Source organism: Triplophysa dalaica, chromosome 21 (assembly GCF_015846415.1).
Source record: "Triplophysa dalaica isolate WHDGS20190420 chromosome 21, ASM1584641v1, whole genome shotgun sequence".
NCBI classification, from domain to species: Eukaryota; Metazoa; Chordata; class Actinopteri; order Cypriniformes; family Nemacheilidae; genus Triplophysa; species Triplophysa dalaica.
This window is the reverse complement of record NC_079562.1, coordinates 15,979,757-15,992,626: the sequence shown is the minus strand read 5'-3', so window position 1 is coordinate 15,992,626 and position 12,870 is coordinate 15,979,757. Positions and strand designations below refer to the sequence as shown.

Here is a 12,870-nt window from a genome sequence, read left to right as displayed (position 1 = left end):
GTCACTCACTCAGGGGAAGCTAGCGCCGCTATTTTAGCGCAGAGGTTTCATCACAGCTTCCGGTTTTGGGAGGAAACACTGGAGATTCCCCGACAAAACAAAGGTCGGAATTTGCTTGAAGTGTCACGTTTAAATGAGCTCACTATAATCGCATTCTAAATCAGATCTGGAAATGCTAAACTTTGAGGTTGAAATACAACTCTTTGTAGTCATGAGGAAATTACGTTAAATTAACGTTTCACCGCAAACCTTCTGAAATGAAAGCAAAAGTGGTTGAGACATTTGCAATGACATTTATAAAGGATTGATTATTGCGATTCACATGTTTATGGCATATTTAACAGAGGGATTATTTCACAACAACATTTTATGATAATGAATAAATACTTTGACGTTGATATGTTGTCTTGTATACATTTCAATCGCCATTCTCATTATTTCATACATTTATTTTAGCTTCAGATTGGACGCCAGGATCTATTATTCCACTTCTGAAAGGATTTTTCCAAGGGCTGGGAGGAGCAGGATGTGACTTTTACTTTGAAGTTCTTAGCCGCGACTCTCTTCTTCAGTTCACATCGCGATTGCTTAATCGCAGTAAGATGGCGCTGTGTGGAGGGGCGGACAGAGTTTCTCACAGCATGGATAAGAGCATAACACTCCCCCCTGACGAAATCTTCCGCAATTTGGAGAACGCCAAGAGGTTCGCTATAGATATAGGTATCATCACCCGTAAACTTGCACTCTTGTTGTTCTGTTGTTCGCGGCGTAGTCACTTTTCAATCGGAATAACGGGGCAGGGCTGAAAGCGGAGCTGTTAGCGCGTGCTGCTAATTTGACAGTTCATTCAATACACACGTGAAACAGCAACACAAACATTACAGATGTGTTAACATCTGTTGTCTAATTTATCTAAAATGAACTTTTTGATGGCAGGTTTATTTGGCCATGTAATCTGCAAGAATAGTCATATAACGTTAAATGATTTTATTTGTTGGAGCCAGGACACGCCTTGTGCTTGTAAGGTTTACAGAAAATAACTATACTACTTTAAAAAAAAGTCTTATTTTCTGACAGGTGGCTCTTTGACAAAGCTGGCCTATTACTCCACTGTTCAACACAAAGTTGCCAAAGTAAGGTCGTTTGATCACTCAGCCAATGTGAGTTTGCAGGTAAGACTTTCTCATCTATCGTGTGTTTACATGTGAGCATAATAACATATTTATAATGATAAATATATTGAATAATCTCAAACTTAGTGTGTCTGACATTGATTGATGCATTCCTTGGCTTTAATACATGCTCATCCAAGTCCTGTTATTAGAGTTCAATTGCAACCATTCAACATTGCATTCTACACATTCTTTTTTTTACTACTTTCAGTAGTTATGGTGATAATTTTTTGAGTTCTTTTGGTCACTGTGTAGTGAAAATTAGATATTGTAACAGCCGTATGTGTTAGCTTAACTCGGCTCTCTAGTTAATTGCTGTCTGTGGACCAGTGGTACCATTTTTATTGCGCTTGTTCCCAGGAGACAGATGGAGACCATCTTTATGAGATATCCGTACAGGAGGAAATCACCGCTCGACTCCACTTTATCAAGTTTGAGAATGCCTACATCGAAACCTGCCTTGATTTCATTAAGGACCACCTGGTCAACACCGACACCAAAGTCATCAAAGCTACTGGTGGAGGGGCGTACAAGTTCAAGGAACTTATAGAGAAAAAGTTAAAGCTTAAGTGAGTAGTCTTGAGGAGTCTAGAAACAATATAAATATGAAATGTGTTTAGTTTATGGGCTGTGATATTGCTGTGTGATTTGTTTTTGTTATTTTTATATTTATATTTATATTTTTCTCTCTCTCAGAGTGGACAAAGCGGATGAGATGACTTGTCTGATTAAGGGCTGTAACTTTGTGCTGAAGAACATCCCACATGAGGCTTTTGTATATGCCAGACATGCAGACTCTGAATTCCGTTTCCAGAATACACACCCAGACATTTTCCCCTATCTGCTTGTTAATATTGGCTCCGGGGTCTCCATAGTAAAGGTACCTAGGACGTACAGGTGTCCATTAAAACAAAATTGAAATAAAAGAATGTAATTAAAGTGTTTGTGCTGTTTATAAAGGTGGAATCAGAGGACAGGTTTGAGCGGATTGGTGGAAGTTCTATAGGTGGTGGGACCTTTTGGGGTCTTGGAGCTCTACTCACCAAAACTAAGGTAATTTACTTTGCGGCAGAGCATTTATGCTTTAACAATAGGTATTAACTTTCTCATTTTCTTCCATAGAGGTTTGATGAGCTGTTGAACTTGGCTTCTAAAGGACATCACACAAATGTGGATATGCTTGTTAAAGACATCTATGGAGGTGCTTACGGTTCCCTGGGCTTAACTGGAGACCTCATTGCAAGCAGTTTTGGAAAGTCAGCCACCACAAATAAAGGTGAAGCAAAAGGGTAAAAATCGCACACTCGGACGTAATAAAAAGCGGTTTATTATGCAACCAATGAGCTTTTACCCAGTTGGAAGTGTTGAAATTGTAAAATGAGACCAAAGGTCTTTGGTTTCACAAAGCCATGTCTGAGGACATTTTAACATGGAGAATTTCACCGTTATTTTAAAGGTCAAATTGACACAAAAATCCCTGGAAGGTTTCATCATAGTTGTTTGTGTATATTTGTTTAAGTTTAACCTGTAAGTAACGTAGAATCATCAACAAATGTAAAATATAAAATTTAAGGTTGAAATTGAACAAAACTACACCAAAATTTTGGTGAAAATGGCATAGACCGCAGACAGCACCATTTGATTGTAGTTTCACCTTACCTGCCCTCGTGAATGTACATAAATAAAATCAGACCAAATGAACTTATTGAAAATATCACCAGTGTCAATATATATCACGTTATATGTTGCACAGAGTTCTCTAAAGAGGACATGGCGAAGAGTCTACTGCACATGATAAGCAATGACATCGGACAGCTGGCCTGCCTTTACGCCAAACTACATAACCTGAACAGAGTTTATTTTGGAGGATTCTTCATTCGAGGACACCCGGTCACCATGCACACTATTACCTATAGCATCAACTTCTTTACTAAGGTGTCCATCCATCTAATTTGACATATTCTGCAATAAATATCTTGTCAAAGAGAAACCCTGTTGAAAAAAACGCATATGAGGGGTTAGGTATGATTTGACGCTGGTATGACCATTTGAAACCAGCTAACAAGCACATGACCAGCTCAAAGCAGCACAAACATACCAAACCAGCATATGCAGTTTTTTTCAACAGGGATATTAAAATGTAATCCAGCTAAATTAAATTTATAATCATGAAATTAGTTACAAGATTTGTTTTTATTTCTAGGGTGAGGTCCAGGCTTTGTTTTTGAGACATGAAGGCTATCTGGGTGCTATTGGGGCCTTTTTAAAGGGTGCAGAGGAGGACAGTAAGTTATTATCTGTTTGGCAATATGCACTGTGCCCTGAAAGTATTAAAAAAGAAATGCATAGTATTAGTAATAGTATAGGATAGCAAAGCAGGTGACATCTGCAAACAACTAATGTCATGTTTCACAACTTAATGTTTCCAAGTACTTTTTATTCTTGTTGTTAACACTATTTGAAGAATTCAGATGCAAACGTCTCCAAGTGCGGTTTGAAATTTTTGAAAGGCTCCTAGATTGAAATAACATTTAATATAACCATCTGAGCCTGATAAAAATAACAACATTAAAAGAAAAATGTCAGACAGTACTTCAATGATTTTGCATCTGAACTCATGTTATTTTTTGTCATTACTTTCATAACTATTGTATTTTCTATAAATAAGTATTACCTTATTGCTACTTTCGTTATTATTACTTTTAAAAGTTAACTACTTGCTTTATATTATAGTACTTGTGTTATCGCACCTTTCATGGTTGGTTTTTATTTTTTTATTTTCTTTAAATTTTTTCTTTATTTCCTATTGATATAGACGGTTTCATATTAACAACATTAACAAACGTTATTGCTCTCTTTTGTGACCCCCTAACTTAACTTCTGGTACACTTTCACAAACAATAGACTGCCTGTAAATGATTTCTGATAGCAATCAAAAGAAACTGAGAAGAAGCATTATTGGCTAAACTTGTCTCTCCAATGTTTTGAATTTTGACTGCGATACCAAGCTCAACCTGTCCCATACTGTTTGTTCAACAAATTGTATATTTAATAAAATGAACATGCAACAATTTGTTTATTAAATACTATTATTAAAATAAATTAGCAAATGAATATTAACATAAATTAAATATAAATAGTTGGATCATTAGACACTAGCCAAACATAAACCGGAAGTTAACTGGGGGTCAGGCACACGCACGCTCATCCGATGAAATGGTCTATAGTTTCTGAGGCCACTGTAAATATAAAAGCCAGAATGTGTATTATTACTGACATTTGTGATGTATGTTTGTGTAGACCCTAACCAGTATAGTTGGGGTGAGAACTACGCAGGTAGCTCTGGTCTCATGAGCGTGTCTCCAGAAATGAATCCTGTCCAGCGGGCACGCAGCGGAACTGTAAGTCATCCTATATCTGCTGCCTTATTGTTGCAATGTAGAATGTGTCCAAATAATAAAAAAAGCCTATTGCTGGATTTATGACATGACTGCTGTTATTAACCCTTCATTACCTTTATGATTTCTCATTTCATCTCTTTTCATCCATCTCTTCCCTCTGTTCCTTTTCCCTCAGTTTCCAGTAAGTATTTTTCCATCACAGCTTTTCTTGTGGTTTCCTGTGAATGCTCTTTGTTTGCTTTGAGAAACGCTTATACTCTGTCTGTTGTGTCATTACCGGTGGCAGTATTTCCTGCAAATACTGTAAGGGTGTCAGGGGGTTATTTTATTGTTGTGGATGTAAGCGTGTTGCCATGGATATTAATGAATGTGGTGTGTTTTTTGCGAGTGCATGAACACACAACTGATCCATAATGACTCTCTGGGGTGAGTTTTTTTTTTTGTCTTGATCACTGAGTTCTAATGCAAACTTATTATCTGTCTGCAGTAAAACCATGAAATGGTGTAATAAGCACAGATCAAGCGCCCCTTGTAATTCAAAAAAGCACCTGGCAAACTTGTGACAAAAACCGGGACTGGACTGCAGAATGGAAATACATTCTTAATGTTATTAACTCACTGTCTTGGATGTTTGCTGATGTGTGAGAGTTTGGTCAACGTTTTAATCACACTGTAAGGGGTACAAATTAAGAGTTTATTTGCAAGAACAGTTATCATCAAAAATCATGTTTTTGTGGTATTTATATTGTGTTAGTTAGCTGTATTTTTTGCTTTTATTACTTAATCAAAACAGTCCAACTTAAGTTTGATTGATACTACTTGATGCACAATGTAAAAACATGTTTTTTTTTTTGCAAATGAACTCTTGAAATGTATTTTTAAATAATGGAATATAAATATTAAAGAAATAAAATTTGTTTCATTTTGGTTAACAATGTAGTGCATGTTGTGTTTTTCATTCATTTCTGCTTCTTGATTTGTCTGTAGTTTGATATGTTGGAGATGGATCGACTGGAGAGGCAGCTGGTGAATCTGCCTCTGCTGCAGGATCCGTCCTCTTATATTCCAGATACAGTGGATCTGAGTGAGGATGCTTTGGCCCGAGAGTACTGGCTCTACTGCTTTGAGGAAGCATTGGATGGGGTGAGCGCTCCTCGCTTTGTCTTTTTGAAGTAGTCTTCAATCCTTTTTGACAAAGAAAACATTACATTGGAATGGTACGAAACTTGGTTGCTTTATTGGAATTAGACATGTGAATGCAATAGAAAATCATGGATGTGATTTTAAAGGGCTAAATGACTGCTATAGGAAATGAATGAGAAACAGAAAAAAATGTAATGTCTGATTTGAGTTTTACTTTATTGGCACGCTTGGTGATTTTGTTGGACTTGATATGTGAACACAAGAATCGATAATGGATGTGATATAAAAAGGCTAAATGGTCAAAAAAATGGAAAACAACTATTTTATTAGTATTTTGAATCGATTATAGATGATGATTATGTCATAGATATTACATAAAACTCCAAATTGCCCAAAGTCTTGCAATGTTCTTTATGTTCTCTATAAACCAAAATGTTTTGTTATTGACACTGTAACAAATAAATACTGACATAGACCCTTACATACCCACATAATAACGATAATTTTGTACAATATGATAATTTGTTAAAGGAGCAGTGTAGGATTTTTAGAGATGGTCCACACTGCAGAACACAAGATCCAGGGGGCAAGGTTTGATCCAGATCCAACTCCTCCCACTTTATATACTTGGCTGCAATTTGAAGAGTAAATTGTAACTTGGTCGCCAACGTTTGCTCTTTAAATTTCATCATTTAGTGTACAGCTGTACGTAATGATCACAGTTAAATATTTGTTAATCCTAACCTGTTCAGAAGTTGTGGTGTTTGTGCTACTTCCTATCTTGGTAGCACTTTGCTTCGCCCACATAATCTAGAGCCAATCAGTCTGTGCTCACAGACTTTATTACCTGTGCTCAAAATCTTCTCACTTTGTTTGGTGGACCATGTACCATAAACCTAGTAAATTACGTTATAAAAAATACCTGAATCTAATAAAATACGTTATTAAAATTATGTTAATAAATAAAGTTTGTTTTGAGCCAAATTTTTTGAGAAACAACACGAGTATTATGTGAAATCTGTCGAGCAATCAAAACGCAGTTGAAAGAGACTGTAGAGCATTGGCAGCGCGAGCCTGTTGTCCTTTCACACTGGCAGCATGTGCACCTGTGCTGCCTGGGAACCACAGAAAACAATGCAATTTCGCATTACGTTATTTTGAGCACATCAATGAACAAAATATCGTGAGAAATCTCATCAAAGCGCTTTTTAAGTAGATTGCATACCTATGATTTGTTACAGTATATCAACCTGTTTCATGCTCTTTAAAGATCCACGTAGTACAAGTTATAAATAAAAAAACACCGTGCTTTGAAGGATACAAAGTTATGAAGAGTTAACTCACCATAGGAGTGAGTGACTGACTTGTGATTGCTTTTCTCTCACACATACGCAATATAAGCATTTAACGTAATGTCTATGTAGTTTTGACAGCGTAATGTGATCTTTCCCACTCATTCATATCCATTATAAACATAACATTTAAGATATACTTCTATTATAAATCCTTTGAATGTGCTGTTGTGGTTTTAGCCATTTCTTGTTATTTTTTAAAGTCATGGTGACTGTTAAAAACACATTAGACACCACTTGCATGCTTTGAAGCTAAAAGTGTAATTTTTTTTCCTGTCAATCCATGTGGACTTTGTCGCAATAATGGCTGCTTTCGATTGGCGAAACAAAGAAACCGGGACTAAAATAAGCAATTATTTGCTGAAATTAAAAGCAGTTGGACTCGACGGTGATCCTTACGACTTACAAGGGAACCAGCTGTCCTTGGACACTGAGATTTTGTTGCGGAAATGTGTTTCCCTATATTGTAAGCAGCTGTTTTGCCACTCAAGGGAGCGTGGTTTGGCTTGTACACGTGGGAAAGAGACGTCACCTGCATACTCTCTATATATACATATTTTAACTGTGCTGAATAGCAGTAAAGTACCAAATTTTGACAAATTTCCTTAATGTACCGTTTATAGATATAAGCAGTGGACAATACTTGTTTATTCAAATGAGAATTTTCTAAAGGCAAACCTGAAACCTCACGTCCATGATTAACGTACACCGTTTTTATTGTACAGGTTGTAAAGCGGGCAATGGCCAGCCAGAGAGATCAGCCCGGGGCTGTCGAGAGAGCAGAGAAGTTTCGGCAGAAGTATTGTCACAAACTCCAAACTCTGCGGCACCAGCCTTTGTAAGGACACCATAGGCCTTCATTACACCACGACTCATGACCGATCCTTCTTAAGCTAGCCTGATATATATATATATATCTATATATATATATATCAATATCTTTGTAGATGTTTCGATAATTAGGACACAGTCGTGTGTGTGTGTGTTGTTGTGTTTGTGTGTTGCTGGATGAGAGTTGCTCTTTTCTAATGTAGCTCTGCTTCTTCTCTCATCTCTAGTGCTTATGGATCCCTCACCGTCCGAAGTCTTTTAGACACAAGAGAGCACTGTTTAAACGAGTTCAACTTTCCTGACCCCTATTCTAAGGTTTACACTGAATCATCCTTCACCTTTCTTGTGGCGACATCAGTTCCACGTGATTACTTAAAATCTTGTAAAAATGTTTATTAGTTTTTCTCCTTCTCTAGGTTTTCTGTGTCTCTTCGTACGGTTGAAGGACTAGTCAGTCAAAAACTGAATCTTTTATGGAACTGTTGTCGCATAAATTCTTCAAGTTTTTCTTTTGTAAACAGCATGATAAGGTCAATTCAGGATTTTGTTTTTTAAGTGAACTGTTCATTCAGACCAGCATTACAGGTGCAGGCAGTGGATGATACGTGTCTAATTTTTTCCTGCAGATCAAGCAAAAAGAGAATGATATGGCTCTGAAATACTATCAGAAGGTGGTGAGGTCGGTGGAAGAGATGAACTGGGAGCAGAGACAGTTCGCGCTGGTCAAAGGTCTTCTGGCCGGCAATGTTTTCGACTGGGGAGCCAAAGCTGTGTCAGAGTGAGTGTGCAGATAGAGAGATAATGAGTTTATTTAGCATTTTCAAAATGTAGAGGTAGAGTCTTACTTTTACTTGTTTTGCAGCGTGCTTGAATCAGATCCAGAGTTTGGGTTTGATCAAGCAAAACAACAGCTACAAGGTATGAACACTGTTAGAATAACGGTCACATTACCTCACATTTTCAAACATTTTAAATAAAGCGTCTGAAAAGTTTTTACATAAATAATAAACTTTTTTTAATGCATGTGATTTAGTCATATTTTTTTTATTCCCAGAGCGCCCTTGGCTTGTGGATGCTTATAACCAATGGATTGAGAGGTTAAAGGTGAGAGATATTTATAAAATAGCCTTTAATAAAAGAGGCTCTTATAAACTACTTTTCTTGATCAGTCTTTTTTCTTATTTGCTGGAAAACATGAGAAAAATGGATAAACCGATAAAAACTAAAGTAATACAGTGTGTGCTGCCCACAGTGGAATCCCATTGGTCCAAAGTTCGGCGCAACATAAATGACTTACCTGGTTTGGACACAGGGTTAAAAAAGGCTTAGAATTTGCCGAGTACATAACATGAGATCATGAAATTGAAATTTCATGCAGTGCGAAATGTTGCCATGTTTGAAAGTTAGCAGTCTGCGAAGTTGTAAATCTGAAGGTAAATGATTAACATTGTTATTGGCTTGGAAAAAAGGGAGTCGACTCTGAATCACACATACGAGTCACTAGTCCGATTCACGAACCGCCGTGGATGTACGTCACTACATTTAGTCCCCGCCTACGTTTTGCTAGGACTGCCTCCGAAAACTTCACTCTCATCCCCCAAACACTGTAACTCGTGAGCCTCATTCGCGGTAGACCAATCACAGCAGACTAGACTTTCTGACCAATCACATCAGACTCGTCTAGCGGAAATGAGGGGATTAGAGAGATGAATTGCAGAACGATTCATTTGAGAGTCAGTCAAGTAAGCTAAGAATAACTCCCATTTATTATGAAATAATAGTGTTTTTACACCTTCTATGTACATTAACTTGTTATTGGACACTCCATAAACCAAAGTAGGACCTTAAAAATCCCAAGTTATGTACTCTTTAAAGGTTGAATGTGTTGTTTTCTGGAGGATCTATTGAGGGAAATACATAGCTAGGTCTTTAGAAGCATATAAATACCTTACATAATGAGGGGTTATGTTTTATTATATTAGAAAGAACTATTTCTATCTTCATTCAATATCTGTCTACATGTAAATGTCCCCTTACATAGAATTCACCATGTTGTTTCTACAGTAGCCCTTAATGGACAAACTGCTCTAGAGTGAGCATTTCGTAAATACATCATCTCCTTCAGCAAAGAAGCAAAAACGTGACATCTTAGTTCTGTGTGTCAGCCATGATTTTACGTGTAGTTTTTTCTTGGTTTGTAAAGTGTATTTTCTCTGTATACCTGAATGTTTCATGAATTATAAAGAAAACATTTCTCTGTCTTGTAGTTTGTGAAGCCTTGTTGGGGCGTCATAATTGAACACTGTGCCTGCTTGCTTTTTTTCAGGGCCCTCCTCATAAATGTGCATTATTATTCGTAGATAATAGTGGAATAGACATTATACTTGGAGTTTTCCCTTTTGTTCGAGAACTCCTCATTCGGGGCACAGAGGTAAGACAACAATACTATTGGTTGGGACCTGTTTGTTTTATTAGACTTTAAATACGTACATAAACGTTTAAACTTTTAGGTGATACTGGCGAGCAACTCAGGCCCCGCCCTGAATGATGTCACGAACAGTGAATTGCTTATCTTAACGGAGAGAATAGCAGAGATGGACCCTGTCATTCAGTGAGTGTTCACATTTATTGCTACATGTACTGATATGGTGATGGGAAGCAGCAGATGCTACAACAAATGATACCATCAATTACTTAAACACAGAACCTGAAAAGTCAGTTGTTTGTCACCTCCAAATCGGCTCACCAATATGAAAGATTTAGTAAAATGTTATTCAAATAAAGTGTGAAAAATCTCAATTAAAATATTGATTTTCCATTTCGCAGTGATGCGCTCAAAGAAGACAGGCTGGCTTTGGTGCAGAATGGTTCTAGCTCCCCTTGTTTAGACCTCAGGTACAGTTATTTATTCAGCGCAACGGAAATCCAACCCTATCCCCTCTTTCTAAATCCAACTTTCATCTGTTAATAGTCGCTTGGACAAAGTCCTGGCCACGGTTGTAAGGGAACGTGGCACAGATCTTGTGATCATCGAAGGCATGGGAAGAGCCATCCACACCAACTACTACGCCATGCTCAGCTGCGAGAGCCTTAAACTCGCTGTCATCAAGAACTCCTGGCTGGCCGATCGTCTCGGAGGCAAGATCTTCAGTGTCGTCTTCAAATATGAGGTCCCTAATAAAGCCCAAGGGCATTATTAGGATTGTGAAGAGGTTTTTAGAGGTAACGGCACAAGCTCTGAAATGCAAAGATTGATAATTGGTCCTGTGTTTCTTCATGAAATTGACATGATGATTGTATGCTTTTTTTTTTTTTTTAATCAAAATCAATAATAAGGTTGCGGTCGTGTTTGCCTGTTCTGAAATTGAATGTGTGCGTGTGCCCGTGGCCTCCCTCATAACAATTGGATGACAGCTGTTTTTTTTTTTCTTGTGATGCGATTGAAATTTATTATTCTCAGGATTCCGTTGCTGACCAATGGTCCTTTGTAGATTTCAGGATGGATTGCAATGACAAATATACCATTTATGAATGGTTTTGACGTTGGTCTGTGTGTTTAGGATGTGGTGGTCGAAAAATCATGTTCAGTTTTTCCAGCATGTTTCAAATTGTTTATCACGCCACATTTGTTGCTGCCACACTGAAGCATATCTCATTTAACTTGCATTGTGTTTTAATGATTACCGTCTCTGTTCCCATGACAACATTTGGTAGTGACAATGATTTTTTGGATCTATTGATACATCGCACTTCCACTGTGGAGATGTAAAGTTAAACACATTATTATGTATTTGTGCCTTAAGCTTGTGGAGAACACAGTGGCAGTCCAACTGAAGTGTATAAAAACGCGTTCTTTCACAAAATAGTTTTTCGATAAACAATTGATGGAATCTATATTTTGCCTCCTCACAGCAATGTGATACAAGGAGTGTTGCACTTAAAGATATTTTAAATTAGTTGTACATCCACTAGATGTCAGTGTTGTATTGTAGTAAGACCCCCACAAAAAGATTTTTCATGAAGGCTGTTGTTAACATGACAGACCGTTTTTTTTTTTTTTATGTGCGAATGTAACCGAATTCTGAAAGGAGTCTGCAGTGCCTGCTTCAGATATTGCATCATTAATACATTTATCTTAAAGTCCAAGCAGGTCTCGCTTTCTACCATCTGTGGAAATCTTTGTCATCTTAAATACATTTCAGGGTTGTATAGCACAGCATTGCCTCACTGTCCCAGTTCTCTTTTTCCTTGTGTGTGTGTGTGTGTGTGTGTGTGAGAGAGAGAGAGAGAGAGAGAGAGAGAGACCCATTTATTGTATTTTCCTGACACAGAGAAATAATGTATAACATGATCATCTGTTTGTGGGCACTAACAGTGAAAGAACAGCGTTTTCAGGGCTATATTACACATCACATGTTAATTTTGATTGGTTGTTTGATTCTGTCTACAGTATTTGTCTTGTGTGGCCCAGAAAAAACATGTATGAATATTCATTCAGTATTGTAAGCTCAGCGTGTACATCAATCTGACTAAAGGTTATGAGATATGTAGTCTAAAATGAAATGTGTGTTGCACAGTTTGTTGGAATTGGCCATCGTGGATATAGCAGGGCAAATAATGCATTGTGGGCTCTCAGACTAAAGCTGTTTGTACAGGCCTCCATTATTATAGTCCAAAGTCCGACTTTACTTTACTAAAGCATTAATTTTTTGTGAGATTTTGTAAAATGAAGTGTAAATATGATGCAAGCATGTACATAAAATGTACTCTTAATTTGCATATCTTGACATACTTTAGATGCTCAGTATTTAAGAAATGCTCACTTGACAATGATATGTAATTCTATGTTAAATATATTTTACATTATCTACACTCAGCTGGTGTCTCTCTTTTTTCTGTATTTTTGTGGTGATAAAATATATGGTTATACAACTATACGGTTTTGTTTTTGCCTGAAACCAACAAACATGT

At 37.2% G+C, this 12,870-nt stretch overlaps 1 protein-coding gene across 2 annotated transcripts; it reads left to right on the top strand.

Moving 5' to 3' along the window:
• The first annotated feature begins 5 nt into the window (after nt 1-5).
• pank4 (pantothenate kinase 4 (inactive)) lies at nt 6-12,775 on the top strand. 2 transcript variants are annotated; one of them, XM_056735647.1, is made up of 20 exons: nt 6-103; nt 457-720; nt 1,078-1,160; nt 1,533-1,741; nt 1,869-2,052; nt 2,133-2,225; nt 2,295-2,448; nt 2,926-3,107; nt 3,376-3,457; nt 4,473-4,573; nt 5,561-5,716; nt 7,794-7,906; nt 8,127-8,214; nt 8,526-8,677; nt 8,762-8,817; nt 8,954-9,003; nt 10,226-10,330; nt 10,410-10,510; nt 10,726-10,794; nt 10,871-12,775. In XM_056735647.1, exons 2-20 carry the CDS (start codon nt 603-605, stop codon nt 11,097-11,099), a joined length of 2,325 nt encoding a protein of 774 aa, XP_056591625.1. In that variant the 5' UTR covers nt 6-103; nt 457-602; the 3' UTR covers nt 11,100-12,775. The 2 variants fall into 2 exon arrangements, with proteins under 2 accessions (XP_056591625.1, XP_056591624.1); XM_056735646.1 differs by lacking the exon at nt 6-103 and having other exon boundaries at nt 486-720; nt 1,078-1,172.
• The last annotated feature ends 95 nt before the right edge of the window (nt 12,776-12,870 follow it).

Bases quoted from the DNA above. Each gene is read 5' to 3' on its own strand.
- pank4 (XM_056735646.1), top strand. From the start codon at position 603: ATGGCGCTGTGTGGAGGGGCGGACAGAGTTTCTCACAGCATGGATAAG. The intron at 8,215-8,525 runs GTTTACACTGAA...TTTTTCCTGCAG, and splicing joins TTCCTGACCCCTATTCTAAG to ATCAAGCAAAAAGAGAATGA. The intron at 10,331-10,409 runs GTAAGACAACAA...TTAAACTTTTAG, and splicing joins TCCTCATTCGGGGCACAGAG to GTGATACTGGCGAGCAACTC.